The sequence below is a fragment of the Protopterus annectens genome, chromosome 1.part2 (assembly GCF_019279795.1).
Source record: "Protopterus annectens isolate FY-2018-M chromosome 1.part2, PAN1.0, whole genome shotgun sequence".
Taxonomy (NCBI): Eukaryota; Metazoa; Chordata; order Ceratodontiformes; family Protopteridae; genus Protopterus; species Protopterus annectens.
In genome coordinates, this window is record NC_056727.1 from 566,701,181 (window position 1) to 566,719,799 (window position 18,619).

General features: G+C 41.6%; 1 protein-coding gene across 1 annotated transcript in view; it reads right to left on the reverse strand.

The window, feature by feature from the left end:
• Nucleotides 1-18,619, reverse strand: part of LOC122790246 (mitochondrial amidoxime reducing component 2-like) — a 241,923-nt gene that overhangs the window by 22,477 nt on the left and 200,827 nt on the right. The window contains exons 5-6 of the mRNA XM_044057781.1: nt 9,110-9,171; nt 8,950-9,021 (exon numbers count right to left, since the gene is read on the reverse strand). Coding sequence (XP_043913716.1) covers nt 8,950-9,021; nt 9,110-9,171 — 134 coding nt within the window. The remainder of the gene's footprint in view (nt 1-8,949; nt 9,022-9,109; nt 9,172-18,619) is intronic.

The window sequence follows — 18,619 nt, forward strand, 5'->3', positions numbered from 1 at the left end:
TTTGATAATTAGGCCAACTGAAGGCTACTGCAAGCAGATAACCCCAAAAGTGATAACTGCAACAGTGAAACACAAAGAACATCTGCATTAACAAATGGTACTTACTGCCTCATCAAAATCCTTCCCTATCAGGACATCTGCAGGATGGTAGTTTGGTATTCCTGTTGTCTCAAGACAGCCTGCTGTTGGCATTTTGTCCTTCCCACTTACTGGCTCCCTCACTTTGTTCCCCACCTTGCCTCTGTGGACATCTATATGCCATCCCACAGGATGCATTCAAAACATTTAACCCTAGGTCCTGGACGTGTACCTGGACTAGTGGCTTCCCCTGCTGTCAAGATTCTGTTGGGGTAGTCTGGTCTGCCAACCATGGGTTCCTTTAGACCCATGAGTAGCACTGGGTGTCCCTTTCCTGTGCAGTGATGCCCTGCTTACTAGGTATAGGTCTCCCTTCTTCCCCAACTCATCTGAAGCAGCATATTGTCTATTGGGTAACCAGATACTCATGTTCTCAGGAAAAGTGCTAAGGGCTTGTTCCCTCACCAAAAGGTCTGCCAGCCCCTCAGAAGTGGTGACCTGACATCCACTCACCCACCTGTGAAAATAAGTGCTTAGTTCAGTAACATATTCACACACACTCATCTACTTTGCGTCTATGCTCATGAAACTTTTTCCTATAAGCTTCAGGTGTTAGCTTAAAAAATTCTAGCAAACAATTCTTAACAGCAGTATAACCAAAAAATTCAGGATCAGATAATTTAGACAGCACAGTTACAGCTTTACCAGGGTCAGGAACTGTGCCCAGATGCTTTGGTCAACATCATACTGTTTACATACCCTCTCAAACATATGAATGATACTATCAAAATTACCCCCCCCCCCCTGTAAACTACAGAAGAAATTTACTGACCTTTTGTGCTTCTGGGGTCCGGTTACTCCATTCCCAATTACCTCCATGACTCTGGCAAAGAGTCAGCATCTCTTTTTCATGCTGCCTCTGCCTCTCCTCAATTTCCAGGTGTAGTAGTTTCTCATTCTCCTTAGCTTGTAGAAGTCTCAGTTTCTCTGCTGCTTCTGTTTCCAAATGCCTGGCTTCCAACTCCAGTCTCTCTAGCTCCAGATGGATTTTTAAGTCCTCTGCAGAAGGGTTGAGCTGCCCATTTTCTGAGTGTTGTACATTTCCACGGCCAGTCTGATAATCGTCCTGGTTGCTCTTCTCTGATGTAGCTTTGACCAAATCTGCAATCATGTCTGCCTTAGTCAGGTTTCCATGCACCAGTCCTTTAGCCTGGCACATCTCAGTCAACTGGCTCCTTTGTCAGCTTACCGTACTAATATGCTGACACGCTTGCCTGCTCTCTGTGACTAACTAAGCCAACAAAAGAAATAAAGCAATTGTGATCTGAACTCTGAATGTTTACAGAGTGGCTGATTTAGAGTACAAAACACCTTCAGTGATCACTGTACACAAGCTACAGGAATTCACTATTCATACCACTACAAGCTAATAAGTGTGTGATGTGAATATCCCACCACCGCCAACCAATTAAATATGTGGTGTGGATATCTGACCACTGCCAACCAATTAAATATGTGGTGTGGATATCCCACCACTGCCAACCAATTAATATGCAACAACCATGCACTGGCCCAGTAATTAAGGAGCCTCAATCCTCACCACTAGTACCAGTAAGGGGTGTGCAGATTGGGGGGATAACAAGTACACACACACACACACACACACACACACACACACACACACACACACACACACACTAAAGTGCAATTCTCCTTAAGAGCACACACAGATCACAGTCAGTCAGTCTGGGGCTGGTGTCTCCCTTTCTCTCCAGATGGCCAATAAGACTCCCCACTGGCACAGCTACAGGAGTTCAGATCTCAGCCTAGTGGTCAAGCCAAGATCTTCAACACCCCTCTCTGTTCAACCAGTGCTTCGTGTCCCTGCCCCAGTAGCTCACACACACACACACACACACACACACACACACACACACGATTTATATACAAACAGACTCTCCTGGGGAAGGCTGGCACAGGTTCTCCAGCTATGCCTCCTTCTTGCCCAGACTATAAGGTAGAAATCTCTGCCACCAATCACTACTTATCAGCTAACAAGGCCCTTCCCCAAGGGTGACCAATTGTACTGTGTAATATTACTGGTATCCAAACAGTATGCGTGACCCAGGGCTAAGGCTATTCTGGAATGTCTTAGTACAGTATCACCAAATACATGCAAGTACTCTCCAAGAGTTTAAATTACCTCTATACAAAACAGCCACAGTTGAAAGGTTTAAAATATTTAATAATAATAACATCAGAAGACAAATCTAATCAATTCAACACAGTGCTAATCAAGAGTTCAGAAATCACAGGAACTTTAAAACAATATTGTAGGACAGTCTGAGAAATATTAGAAAACAGCTAGTCTAATCTGGCTAAATTCCTATCCAACTCTTAAGAGAAACTGTCCTAAATAACTCTACTTACAAGGCAAAGTGCTGGTGAGTTGTCAGCTTCAGACAAAATCCGAAATGCTCAATCTTTCTCTGAGAGAGTCTTAAATTGATGATACCCAGTAATGCTGAGTCATTTCACACTACATAATTTTTATCACTTCTCATTTAGTTCCCAATCTAACAGAAACTCAACATTTACATTTCTTTGTAAGCTGCACCTGGCCAGGAAGCCACAGCAATACAAGACATTTTTACATGTAAAATCTAGCAATTATCTGTCTTAACAATAGAAAGAATTTGCTAGCCCAGACATCTGGTCTCCGGGCTTGAAATCAAAACACAGTAGTAATTCTTTGCTTAACAGCTTTCTTCCAACAGGGTGCACTGTAGTTACATTTTTGAAGTTCAGCATATAACAGTTGGTTTTCTTTACATTTGTACAACAAGCCTGTGGATTACATTAATATTTACAATGACAGAATTATCTACAAAATTCTATCTAAGCTGGCAGCCTTCACAATATCTAATATAGTTTGTTCATATTTATATTAATTCCAAAACCATGTTACATACAGGCAATTGAATGATTTTGTCTTAAAGCTCATCTGACCGACAACACAAATACACTGATATTTCACTGCTGTCTAGTGCTGCTAAAAAATATTATTGTTCATATATCAAGTACTTATATTGTCATAATTTTTCATATTTTTCTAAATATATCAAACAACTAAGTAACAGAACTGCATAACCTCATGTGAAATCTCACAGATGGCAAACAAAATGCGTGTGTGGGGGTTATGGTAATATTATAGATTTACAAAATATTACAAAATTAATATTTACTATGATTATTATAACTTATAAAATCCAGTTTAAGACACAGAATCTCATGACTCATACTACTTTGAAGATCTGTTTGTGCTGCACAATTTGACATTTATAATTCTATAGGAGCCCTTATGGAGCCAGAAACATGAACATTTGTTTGAAATGTGAAGACATAACTTGATTCAAAACACTTGAGATGCAGTCACTACAAGTCAGAGTACAATGTCCATAGGCTCCCAATGAGTTAAAGACTGAATCCACTTTTCCTACGGTCTATTGGGCAATTATGCATCTGCAAACTTGTTATACTCCTGAGATACCTACATAAAGAAGAAACATCTATATAATACAGCTGTCTTCTTGTGTATGTCTACTTAAACAACACCCATAACATCATTTCGAGAGATGTTCAAACAATGCCTATTTCATTTACATAGGTATGCTCACACAGTGCAAATTTTAAAAACTGTAGACTGTTTTTTAGCTGGCACTGTGAAGCAATGGAATAGAGCTGTGAGTACAATGCAAGAGACCCAGGTTTGATTAGTGGATCTGGTAGACCATCTGGGGTGGACTAGATGAATAGTGGCAGTTCAGCTCAGCTATGCAAGTAGGAGGAGAAAGGGACTTCAAGGGCCACAACTCCAATTGAGACCAGGGACTTCAAATCTGCCACATATCAGTGACACTCACTGGCATGTTCTTCCATGGACTGTCCCGTAGTGATGTCACAGGATGGCAAATGTGGAAAGAAAAAAATCTAAACCGTTAGTGAAGACAGTTTACTTGTGCCGGACTCTCATGCCAGCTGGCTATGTGACTTCAGCCAGCAGTGAAAAAACAAAGTTAAAAAGGAAGACAAAAGGCTTGACAGGCTGGATCTGGAAGGCCAAACAGTATAAAAAAATGTGACTAAAGTTAAGGCATTATGCAACACAAATTAAACAGGGATGTTTTAACAAAACTTACCCTAGGAACACCACTCTGGACTGAAATACTAAAGGCGGTGGCATGTCAATATTCATTAAGGATATCCACACCTCCAGGCTAGTTGCTTAACATAATGCATCTGAAATTATCCAAGTGCAACTAACACTGGGCAAGACTGCACTGCAGGCTGTAGCTTGTTACAGATCCTCCACCATGCCCCAGGATTCCCACTCTTCATTTGTTAAGATACTGGAAAATATTAAGGTACAGTCCAATACTTAATTATGGGTAATTTCAACTACCCCACAATCAAATGGGAAAACTACTTGTGTACGAACTCATTTGCTCAATGTTTTCTGGAATTCATAAATTCCAATGCCTTTGATTAGCTTGTCCACACCCCCACCAGGGGCAGCAATATCCTGGACATTACCATAATGGGTAACCGGTGTTTCATGCCAAAGGTCAACTCCTCGCTGGTTAGATCCGCCCACAAGCTAATCACCCTATACATCAATATCCCAACCCCACCCCCCATTAAGGAAATCATCAAAAACTACTCCAAAGCCAACTTCATGTTTCTTAAGACAGAAGTGGCAAACTTCACGACACCCATGCAGATGGAAAATAGAGGTACGACTGCTGAATCTTACACAAATGCACTGTATGAGCACATCGAGTGCATGGATCGTGCCATCCCCAACAGAACCAAGATGCTATCCTCCAAAAAAAGGAAGCCAATCTGGTGGTCCCCTGCCATAAACAAACTCTACAAACAGATGGAAGAAGCCATTGCAAAAAAGAGTAAAATCCCAAGATTGGAGGAACTCCCTTGGTCAGGTTCAGCAAGAAGCTGAGATCCCTCATAAAACCTTCCAAAGTCAGTTATGAAAATAAAAATTGCCACTGATTCCAAAGACAACCACAAAGCATTCTACAGCTATGTCAAGAATCTCAATGACAACACTCAAGACCTGCTCTGAGCTACAGCACAATGGCACTAAATATACAGAACCAACAGATCTTGCCAACATCCTGGCAGATAGGTTCAGTGCTACCTTTACTTCCCTTTCACCCTTCAGTGAAAACTTTACTTCCCTTTCACCCTCAAAAGAGCCCATTTTAACACCGGAAAAATGCAAAGCCCCTGTAATCACGGATGGAAAAGTAAAGACCACACTCTCCAAAGCCAAGAACACAGCATCCATGGGACCAGACAACATTCCAGGCTGCATAATGCATGAACTAAACAAACTGGCACCCCACCTATGTACCATGTTCAATCATAGCCTCACCTTAGGCTATGCATCTACTGAATGGCGCACAGCGACTGTTATCCCACTCCACAAAGGGGGTGCCACCATGGACCCTGGAAACTACTGCCCCGTTAGCCTGACGGGCATGGTCTACAAGGACATGGAACCTTAGCTTATAAACAAAGGCATAGGTAACCTGCAAACCCTGGACCCCACTCAGTTTAGGTTTGTAAAAGGGAGATCATGTCTACTAAACCTGACTGTTTTCTTTGAAGCAGTCACTAGAGCCATAGACTAGGGCAAGGTAGTGCACACAGCCTATCTTGATCGCCAAGACTTTTGATACCATCCCCTACTCTGGAATTATAGATAAACTCACTAAATAGGGCATAAATCCCTATGTTACAAGATGGGTGGCCAACTGGCTCACTGATAGAACCCACACAGTAAATGTAGCCGACTCCAAGTCCGACTTCAGACCAGTGATGAGTGGAGTACCACAGGGTTCGGTCCTGGGTCCTCTTCCTGTTTGGCATCTACTTCTCTGAAGTGCAGGCCAACACAGACGGTCTTTAGCTAACAAAGTTTGCAGATGACTGCAAACTGGGAGCCACAATAGAATCACCTAAGGATGTAGACATTCTAACAAAAGGGCCTCAAAGAGACAGATGCTTGGTGTCAAAGTCATGGCCTCAAGCTCAATGCCAAGAAGAGCACTGTCATCCCCTTTGGGAAAAACTCTGTACCCATGAACTACCACATAGGCGGTAGCTCACTAAACACTGAAACTGTGAGGAGACCTTGGGACACAGGTGGACAGTAGTCTCTCCTTTGATAACTACATCGCCACAGTAGTCAGGAAATCCTTCTACATAGCACACCATCACAAAAGGGTTCTCCTCTAGAAAAAAGGAGGTCATTGTTCCTCTCTAATCACCCCTCAGACCCATTATAGAGTACAATGCCCCGTTTGGCATGCATCTCACAAAACACCTACAACAATTGCAAAGTCCACATAAATACCTCACTAAGAGGATTACTAGCTTCAAACAGATGCCATACACAGACTACAGATGCCATACACAGACTGTCTCAAAAAACTCCAGCTCTACTCTGTTGCATATCACCTGCTCAGAGGCGATCTCTGCCTAACATACAAAGCTACATCAAACCCACAGCTGTTGGACATGCTACACTTAAAAAAATCCCAATCTCCCTGAACCACTTGCTCCAGGGACCTAAACCTTGACACCACAATAAAAAGAACATGCTAGAGGGATAGATTCCTGTCCCAGAGGCTTCCTATACTCTGGAACAAACTACCCATTCATGTCAAACAAAGCTCCTCATTGGCCCTCTAAAAAAAAATCTTTAACGACTGCATGGGAAATAGAAAATTCACCCTGGAGATCACTTCTGAGGCACTGCTTGACAGGGGCACAGGAAAATAATTTTCTTGGGTGGCAAAAGCCAGGGAACCTTTTTGGCTAGGCTTATATAGGCCCCAGGACCAATAGCCTAGTACCTACCTATGAAACTAAAAGCATCCTGAATTGTGAGCAGCTGTAATGAAGCACACAATACTTTGTTGCCTGGGTTTTACTGTGTCAAAATATAAGGATGGGATGTAACATAGCATCACCACCCTTCCTCTTAAGTGCATTTATCAACTATAGATCAGATGGAATCATTCCTGGGGCAGGGAAGCCATCATGAAACACACGTAGTGCTGAAATGGATTTTCTGCTCTGCAGAGAATGAATACCCAAAAAACACATTAATGCAACGGTGACAATGGGATACTCTCCATTGTGGGTGATATGATAGTTTAATGGTAAATGTTTTACAGTTCTAGGGGTTCAGTATTGGCTTCTGATTACTGTCTATGCACAGTTTGCACATTCTCCCGGTGTCCGTGTTGTCTTTTTGCTTCATACGTATGTCTCCTGCTCCCCCCAAACAATAAGCTAGTCAAATAGACCATTTTGAACTGCCCATATTTAAACCACAATGGACCAGCTCACTTACCCAGATAAAAAACAAAACAAATGAGAATCACAATCATGAATGTTACCAAATTCCATGGCTCCCCGAGGTGGTGGTGCTGCGGTAGCATTGTCGCCTCACAGTAAGACACTGTCCGGTTCGATTCTCAGCTAGAGCGTCTTCTGCGTGGAGACATGCGCGAATAGGCGTACCTTCGTTGAAGGTTGTGCATCAGGGCTGGTAACTCGGCACGTAAAAACAAACTACCAATCATTAGCGGACTGGAGTTCCGCTGTGGCGACCCCTAACCGGGAAAAGCTGAAAGACACAACAACCAAATTCCATGGCTAAAAAACAACCTCATAGTAAATCTTTAAAAGCATTTTTAAACAGCATAAACTGAAAATGACAGCAGGACAAGCCTCTCTCCTTAGTCATGTCCCATCTATGTCACAAAGTATGATAATAATTATGGGTTTGATTCTCCACATACCATGTGACAAGTAAACATATCCCCCATCATTTTTATTAGGTAGGCACAGAAGTACATAGCCCATGAATGCTGGCTACTGAGATGTACAGGAAGTTAACGGTGTGGTGGAGACAAAGTCATACAGTCTACATCTAAAGACTGTGGTTTTAAAACCTAGTACATTCCTAGCATACTTCCATTTTATACTGGACTATTCTGGAAGCATCTCAATGCCAGTGGGCTACCCTCAAACTTTGGCTCATGTAGAAATGATTCTGTAAAAAGCCTACACATCCTAGAATACAAAAAGTGCTATCCCAAGTGGCTTCTAATATGAGCAGTAACAGCATGAAAAAATGAATAAAAAGAATTACAAAGTTACAAAGTGCCTCTATGACAGCAAAACATTTCTCACAATGAGGTGCTTGATCAGAAGTATATCTAGGGTGGGGCGAAGGAAGCAACTGCCCTGGGCGCAAAGTGTAAGAGGGTGTGATCTTCAGAAGCAGACTATTTTGGTGCAATACTGGCATGTTAATGCTGGTTCTGCATTGCACTGAAGCACTTTAGCACTCCATGTATGGCAGATATAAACTGTAGGAGCTGCTTGCAGTTTTAAAAATATATACAGATATATTTATTTTTTGCTATTCAAGTCAGAAGAGTCCAAAACTGTAGCAGCTACACAAATGTAGGAAGTTAATCGCAGTTGAAAAAAAGATGTGGCATGGAAGCTAGATTGGGGAATGACCCCAGGTACCAGATTAGCTAGCTACACAACAATGTACCTTCTAACCACTCATGCTAAAACCATCAAAACTAGTGCCAGAAGTGGGCTTTTCCAGTAGCAAGAACTGGAGCTCCAAATAAATAAGAAGTTGCATACCGTTACTCATTTTACCTACTGCACGTAATCCCACTATCCATATAATGACAAGGAAACATGCTTGTTTTTAGATCCTTATTAACATGACCAACACACAAGTAACAGCAATACCTCTTCAGTGTTTCCAATGGCTCTTTCATGTCAATAATTCCAGTTTCAGGATCCACAGTTGTAAATATGCACCTGTTTAGGGAAAAAAAAAAGTCACCAATGCTGTATGTTAGTTTCAGTACATGAAGAATACACATCACGGATGAAAATGATTCTTCACCTTGGGCATGACATAACACTTGCCAGTCTCACATTTCCGATGTCTACTTCTTTCCAGGAATCCTACAAAATCAATGCAAGAGTCACAATCATCAGATGTACAAAGCAAAAGATAACAGAATGCAGAGAAGAGAATCTTTGTAGTACCCTGTTAATAGTCAATTAATGTTTGAAGATAATAGCTTAAATTTCCACTTGATGACTGTAGAAACTCAGCAAAGGCAATTAATACATAGGCTTTATCAATAGTTAAGGACAAAATGACCCACTCCAGTCTGCTCATTTTAATGTTCCCAGCTGTTCAAACAGAATACGGCTGGATCTGCAGTGAAGGTTTCAGTTTAAATCTTGACAGCTTGAAAAACAATTCTGACCCATCTGTGCTTAATGCATTCTGATAAATTTGTAACACAAATCGCAAATAACTTATTTAAAAAAATAAAAGCCAAATTAATCTGTAGCCATGTGCGGAGTACTACAAAAATAATTCTGAAAAAATACACTATGGACATTTAATCTATGTAAACTCCTTCAAAATGGACAAAGAGGTGGCAAAACAATTGAGGGGAGGGGGAGTCAGCAAACCTTAATATAGGAGACATTTGTTTAGCCAGACTCATTTGCAACACACTGCCACCTTCATTCCCAGTTTACTACAGTATCAAACCTGCACTCTGCATCAAGCTACTCAGTCTGTTTACTAAAATGCTGGGTCCAATTCCCTCGAGTCTCCCAGAAAGTCTAGCAAGTGTTCCATCCCCTGTGCTACTCAGTTTTACTCTGTACTCTTCCTTATATTCAAATGCAGACTAATCAAATAAAAATCATTTATGCCTTCATCCTTTTTTACACCTGCCTTCTAATATTACTCCTAGTTCCCAAACGCACATCTTCTCAGGGGTTGCTCTACCATGTGGGCTATCTGACCTTTTCTTTTCAAAATAATCAAGGCCTCCTCACTCAACAATTTTTCAAAATGCTATGATTTTTTTATGGCATTTTCAGTTTACAGTCATTTCCCATCTCATCAAATGACAAAATCTCAGGATTACATTGTTTCCAAATGTAATGTCCTCGTCGCAGTTATACTACCTGTTATTTTGCTTAAGTTATTCTTGTATGTGCCTTTGAAGATACAGTCTAACATAAGTGATTATGCTGTGAACAACTCCACTTATTTGTAAAATACACAAATGTGCAAAAGCTACTGAAATAGAACCATTGTGTACAAACTTCCAGTGTTTGGTCTTCCAAGTTATTTGGTCTTCCAAGTTAATAAAGTTAAGAAAAAAGAAATCTTTGCCAGTCAAACCTCTCAACTTCATTGCTCAATAATTCTGGACAAGTCTGAAATAATGTGGGTAAAAAGGCACAAAAATGAGTGACAAGTTCTGAATATTACTCATTCATTAAACAGGTTAACATTTTCATATCAATATCCTTTTTCTGAACAAAAATATGAAAATATGCTTGAAATGTATTTTTTTTGTAGAAGAGACGGGGCAAAAATAAGCAAAATCAGGGGCAGTTGAGAAGGGTATGACAATGCCAAATGAAAACGGAATGGCAAATGCCCTTGTGATGGAGTGCTTACAACAGTATAGTAATAGGAAGATTGGACAGAGAACACAGCATTATAAACAGAAAAGGCTAGGTGACTCTTTTGGGAACCCCTACATTACTTTGTTCCTCTCTATTTTCCCTTAGCGCTGGCCCACCTTAGTGTTTTGTGGATGTAGAAAGTCATTGTGGAAGACTCTAGAAAAGGTGTTTAAAATCATTCCCCTGGATTTAGTAATCTAGTCCTGCACAGAAGCGGCAGTTGAAGAGGACGGCAGCACGCCACGTATATTAATGAAGGAGCGCTGCCTGAATTCCAAATGCTACACTGAGCATGGACTAGTGCAGGGGGCTTGTCTGAGAGCGTAGCTCTCAAAATAAACACGCCCCTGCAAAGTAGAACAGAAGACGGTGTAAATAAATGAGTGAGACAGCTCACAAGTGTCAAAATATCCCCACCAACAGTCCCAATGTCTTCAACAGCAACAGTACAGTCAAATAAAACGAAGAAACCATATTATTGATGTGTTTTAAACCCCCTCAAGTACAGCTAACTGTAGGTGCACGGGTTTGCCCATCGCCTAGCTACAGTTAAAGCAGCTGTGAAGGATAAGGAATATATATACAAATGAAGCAGCACAGCAATAGTGGAGGGTTAGAGCATATGCCTAACGAACAAGGCATTCCCGGTTCGAGTCCCACTGCAGCACAAATTATTTTCCATGGGAAATCTGTATATAAACATAATTTTACATTGTTTTGCCATATAACCTACAGAATAACAATTAAATGTGAACTGAAGTACTGCATGAAATGCACATGTGAAGTGTTAGTGTCATAATGAATAAGGCACATGTAAGCAGGTCAAAGCACAAATAAGCAGCAGTAAGCGTGCCCAAGTGTGCTTCCGCAGGGTTAAGCATTGCCCAAAAAGAGTAAGCAAAGTAGAAGCTAATGAGTACAAGAAAAGTACAGTTTTGCACCTACCATAAATGTAGATGTTCGAGGATCTACATTGCTGCAGTCATAACCTGTGGGGTAGTCCACTGTCCTCGATCGGCCCGAATACCAAAGAGCTGGGCTGGCGTCGGTCATTGTCGCCTAGAGCTGACGTCAGTACGTAGTAGTACATAAGCGCATGACCGACGCCATATCCTCAGTCTTTCTTGCCCCAGATGTCAGAAGGCCTAAGAAGAAGGCCAGAGCCAAAATAGTAAACACCCAACAACTACCAGTGTGGAAATAAAGATAATCCTAAAAAAACACAGCAACCACAAACTATAGAGGGGAAGGAGGGAGGGATAATTGGACTGCAGCAATGTAGATCCTCGAACATCTACATTTATGGTAGGTACAAAACTGTACTATGTTCTTCGTCTCACATTGCTGCAGTCATAACCTGTGGGTAGAATCCCAAAGCAAAGGAAAAGGGAGGCTGGCAAACTAAATGGCATTAGGAGCTGCTAACATGCCCTGTAGAACTGCAGTGGCAAACCCGGCAAACCCAGCCCTGGACTTGGAATAAAGAGGGAGATGGTAATGCTTAGTAAAAGTGTGTACTGAACTCCAAGTAGCTGCCTCCAAAATATCCTTAGTAGCTACACCCCTCAAAAAAGCAGTAGATGTGGCAGTAGCCCTAGTAGAATGAGGTCTGATCCCCAGCAGGAACATCCTTCCCATGATGAGAATAACAAAAAGCAATACATTGACCAATCCACTTTGAAATAGTCTGCTTTGAAACAGCTTTCCCTTGTGAACCCAAAGCAAAAGAAACAAATAACTGTTGAGTCTGTCTGAACTCCTTAGTTCTGCTCAAATAATAACGCAACTGCCTGTGGATATCCAAAGAATGCAAGACTTTTTTCCCCTTATTTTGGGGATCAGCATAAAAAGTAGGCAAATGAATAGACTGGTTCAAGGCCACATTAGAAATCACTTTAGGCATAAAAGTAGGGTTAGTTCGCAAAGAAACTCTATCCTTATGAAATATCAGAAAGGGTTCAACTGCCATGAGTGCCTGCAATTCAGATACCCTCTAGCAGAAGTAATGGCCAACAAAAAGCTGTCTTCAAGACAAAACTTCCAATTCAGACGTAGCTGCAGGTTCAAAAGGAGGTAAAGTAAACTTCTCCAACACAAAATTGAGATCCCAGGAAGGAGTAGGAGCTCTACATGGGGGTCTTATATTCTTTGCCCCTCTAAGGAATTGTTTGAACAAAGGGCGAGAAAATAAAGGAGGGTCACAATCATAGTGAGCAGAAATGGCTGCAGCATGAACCTTCACAGAAGAGAATGACAAACCCTTGTCCAGTAATTCAGTAAGATACTGTAGTGCAAAACTCAAATAAGGCACTGAAACATCAAAGCCCTTTGCTGTGCTCCAAAGAAAAAATCTCTTCCATTTATCAGCATAAACTTTTCTAGTACTAGGCCGCCTGGCTTCCAAAATGACATCTAAAACCTGTTGAGGAAGCTGAGACCCCACTGGCTCCATCACAGAATACGCCAGGCTGCTAGATGCAGGGACTGCACCCGAACATTGAGAAAATGATTGTTTGACTGGGATAACAAATGAGGAACCTGTGGCAGAAGCCAAGGAGGCTCCTGAATTAAACTCCTCAGCAGAGGATACCAATGTTGACGTGGCCAATCTGGTGCTATCAGAATCATGCAAGGCTTGTCCCGCTTGACTTTCAAGAGTACCTTGGAAAGAAGAGGCAGAGGAGGAAAAGCATAAACGTGAAGGTTGTTCCAACTGAAAGATAGAGCATCCATTTTCCAAGCATTTGGGTGGAACATCTTTGTGCAAAATTTTGGCAGTTGAAAATTCAGTGGAGAAGCGAACAGATCTATGTCTGGAGTTCCCCAAGCCACTGTCAAATGTTTGAATACCTGAGGATCCAGTTTCCACTCGTGGGGATCCACAATATGCCTGCTCAATACATCTGCTAGGGAGTTCTGTGCTCCTGGCAGAAACCGTGCTTGAAGATTGATTTGCAAACTCAGAGCAGTCTCCCACAAAATCATTGCTTGTCTGCAAAGAGGGTAGGAATGGGTTCCCCCCTGCTTGTTGATGTACCACATGACTGTTGTGTTGTCTGTCTGAATCAACACCAGTCCCGGCTGAAGTAGGTCCTTGAAGGCCATCAATGCAAATTAGACTGCTAACATCTCCTTCATGTTGATATGCAAATGTAGTAGTTTGGGAGGCCACCTGTCTTGTATCCATTTCCCATTGAAGTGTGCTCCCCAAGCCAAATCCGAGGCATCCGTCGTTAGGATCCGACTCGCCTCTGGTCGGGTCACAGAGTCCCTTGTTTAGGTGACATTCCTGAGCCCACCACAAGAATTCCTTCTGGATGCAAGGTATAATCCGAATGACAGTGTCCAAACCGTGGCAGTGTTGAGTCCACACACTTTTGAGATACCATTGTAGCTTCCTCATATGCAGTTTGGCATTGGGAAGTACTAGAATGCAAGATGCTATGAACCCCAAGGCTTGAAGGACTGTCCTTGCAGTCAGCCTGGACATTACTGATAACTGCTGGAAGTATAGATGAAGAGTTCTTTGTTTGTCCGGGGTCAAAAATGCCATGTGAGAAGCTGTATTCAGTCTCACACCCAGAAAGCACATGTCCTGAGAGGGAACTAGACTGGACTTTATTTCGTTCACAGAATACCCTAGGCATCTTAAAACTGCCATTACATACTGGAGATGTTGTAGTAACTTGTCTTTGTTTTGAGCAAGAATCAGGCAATCGTCCAGATAAGGATAAATTTGTATTCCTCTGTCTGAAAAAAGCAATTACAGGAGCCAGAACTTTTGTGAATACTCTGGGCGCAGTAGATGAACCAAAGGGCAATGCAGAGAACTGATAATGAGAAGTACCAGCCCGGAATCTCCTGCAGCTGGGCCTGATAGGGATGTGAAGATAGGCCTCTTTGAGATCCAGGGTTACCATCCAATGATCTTTGCCTAGCATAGGCAGAAGTTGTTGTAACGTTAACATCTTGAACTTTGGAATGTCTAGGTAGGTATCGAGAATGGACAAATCCAGAATTGGCCTCCAAGCGTTTCCTTTCTTTGGCACTAGGAAAAGACGGGAATAAAAACCTAGGCCTACTTCTGACGGAGGGACCACCTGAATTGCCCCCATCTGTAAAAGTAAAGAAATTTGCTCCTGAGCCTCCATCCTTTGCTGAGGAGGCACATCCGGCATGCCTTTGAAAGGAGGAAAAGTGTGAAAATAAAACTTGTACCCGTGATTTATTATATCCAACACCCATTTGTCCTGGGTGACCAAATGCCAGTTTTGTTTGAAAAGTCCCAACTTTCCTCCTAGAGGAGCTTCCAGTAGAGAAGGGTCTGGCAGCGGAAGATACAGGTCATTGGGTCTGTTTACGAAAGGCTGACCCCTGCCCTCACCAGAAGACTGTGCATGAGAACTCCAAGTCCTAGGTCTGAAAGAACCCTGAGCGTGAGCTCTGCCTCTACCACGCCTAGACCTGTCCTTAGACTGATAATCCGAAGAAGGGAAAGACCATCCTCTAGCAGGCCAATTCCTACTAAACTTAGGGGGCTGCACCTGCATAAAATCTTTGACAGTCTGCATAGACTTAGCCTTATCTTCCATCTTTTTCAAAACTGATTCCACAGAAGGACCAAAAAGTACCTCAGATTGAAGTGGAGCATCCAAAATCCGAGCCTTAACATGCTCTGACAAATTTTAATCCTTAGGCCAGGCATGTCTACGAATAACTGAACCTGTAGCAGCCACCCTGGATGCAGCCTGAAGAGCATCGAAACCACACTGCAAAGAATGCTTGCCAACTTGATCTGATGCATGAACCAACTCCTGGAGCTCCTGACACTCTATACCCTCAGATAAAGCATCCACCTTAGATTTCAATTGACCTAACAAAAAATTCTGATACTTCAGCATATGAAATTGGCAATTCAAAGCCCTCATAGCCAACGTAGAGGAGGTGTACACTTTTTTCCCCCATCTATCTAAAGCTCTAGATTCTTTATCCAAAGGAACTGGATTCTTAGCCACAGAAGCCCTAATACCCTTGGACCTTGAGTAATAGTTTCGGATCAGCTCTAGGGCTCTTGTAGAAATACTTATGTGCTTCTGGAACTCTATAATATCTGTCTGGCTTAACAGGGGCAGGAGGTAAAGAATCAGGATTAAGGGAAGATTCAGAAAAAGCATCCTGAACAACTTCTAAGACAGGAGGAATAGCCAAGGGCCTATGCTGTGGCAGAAACAAAATTCCCTGAGTTTTTCGAGAATCCGAAAAATCCTGACCATCCCACTTGAAATGCTCCCTCATGGAATGTAAAGTCTCAGAAAAAGAAAAATCCTCTGGAGGAGAAGCAGAAGGACAGGAGTCCTCTGCATCCGAATCTAAATAAGAAGGGAATTCCTGAATTTCTTCAGCTGAGGAATCAGAGTAGTCTGAGGAATGATCCATCCCTCTAAATCTGCCTCCACCCTAGGCCTCTTCTCTGGGGGCATAGAACCCCTGATCAAAGTAATCAAGTCCTCAGCCATTTTTAACATATGCTTTTTAGGAACAGGGGCTGGAGAGCTAGAACTATGACCAGGGCCAACGTGACAAGGTTTGGCCTTAGCATGGGCTTTAGCCACTGAAGTAGAAGGCCTACTTCTGTAAAGATGGAACTACAGACACCCGAGAAGCACCTTCAGCCGGGCCTACCTCCTGGGAGGCCAATTCCTGTAAAAGTAAAGGTTCCCCATGGGATTCAGCCAAACCCTCGGCAGGATCCACAAATTCAACCAGAGGCTCCGTAGAACCAGCGTCCGCAACGGACGACTCATCTGGTTTAGACTTCAAAGATTTACCTTTGCGCTTTTGGCGGTGGCGTCTGAGGATCGGCGGCATGTTATAGTTGCACCTTTTACCGAAAACAAGCCTGGCACAGTCTAATCTCCGTTTAATGGTGCGCTTGTTAAATCTAGCACAAATGCGACACCCGACCACGTCGTGCTCAGGCCCTAAGCAAGGAATACAGAAAGAATGAAAATCCTTATGAGGTATCTGTTTCCCACAAGAAATGCAATTATTAACTTTTTCTGACATCCGGATAACTGAGGCAAGAAAGACAAAGATTTCCCAGCATTGCCAATAACTTGGTCTTCGGTCTGAAACTTCGATAAATGAAAATTTCAGAGCATGAGCGGCACTTGCAAATGCTGCTTCTGCTTGGACCATGTGGCAAGAAAGACTGAGGATATGGCGTCGGTCATGCGCTTATGTACTACGACGTACAGACGTCAGCTCTAGGCGACAATGACCGACGCCAGCCCAGCTCTTTGGTATTCGGGCCGATCGAGGACAGCGGACTACCCACAGGTTATGACTGCAGCAATGTGAGATGAAGAACATCTGTAACTGGAGGTTAGCAGTGCTTACCATCGTGAAAAACCCGCTTACAACTGCTGTAAAGTGCCTTAATCACTCTGGATCAAACGGACCAAGTTCCACCAAGCCACAAAATAAACTGCCTCAGCAAGGCTCAAACCCAGGACCCTGCAAACTATAGTCACAGTAGTTAACCACTAAGCCATCATAGAAATATATAACAGAGATTAATGCCATACATCCCCATACACCCACATGGATTTAGATATATACATGCAGATATATATATAAATATATACATGCAGATATATATATAGATATATACATGCAGATATATATATAGATATATACATGGAGATTATATATATATATATATATATATATATATATATATACATATATATAGAGATATATATATATATATATATATATATATATATATAGAGATATATATATATATATATATATAGATATATATAGATATAGATATAGATATATATATATATATATATATATATATGAGATATATATATATATATATATATATATATATATATACGCGTAGTCACCGTATCTCAAAGTACAGGCAGATTCAACTATTACACTATTAAACTGTACACACTATCTATAAATAAAAATAAAAATAAAAGGGCAGATGGAAAAAATTACACTTGGAGTCGAACAGTTCCTTACAGCTTTCATTCGTTTATTGCTCATACGAACTTCTTCAGAGTACATACAGTAATAGCATGTTTGTGGTATATATAGCATGCAATAGAGAGCCACTTTATTGTCATGCAAAACTTAACTAGCACGGACCAATCATTTATTCTGTAAATTCAGCCTATTTTGAATAAACAAGTTTCTCGTCATGGTTACTATATTCATGCCATTAACACTTCTCAGTTAGTGTTGCTACCTCTTAGCACAGAAATAAATGTTAAGACATCAACTCAAATGGAGTGTTCACCTCCATGGGTACACATCATGTTATTATTTAAACAGTGCGTTTACACTAGTGCTACAAAAAATTAATTAACCTTGTATATGGATTAAATAGCTAGTATCCTACGTATTTTTTCTGTGTCTATCATAATGCAGTTTTGTTAACCTATAGTTGCTGCGAGTCCTGTGTCCTAATAAGCTAATAAAAAATTAATTATCATTTAATAGTAGTTTCTTACTGTTGTTATTTTTTCTGTCCCTTTAATCAAGTTCTATTAACATGTAGTTGCTGTGAGTCCAGTTATAATGGGGCAATACCAGCTCGATATACACAGCGAGTCTCACAAATTCATTATATTTGCTAATGGATCTAGTATCCTACTCTTAGTATATTTTCTGAAACAATTCTATTAACCTATAGTTTCTGCGAGCTCAGAGTCCGAATGAGATATAAGCTAGCGTTAGGCGTTTCAGTGAACAACTCATTTTTTCATGGTGAAGCCGCTAGCTGTACCATTTTAGCACACATTTTAAGTTTATGTTCTTGTTGAGACCGGGTGAGTTTTCCGCGCTTAATAAGATCTGCCATTTTAGTTCCTTGAGCTCGAGCAGAGTC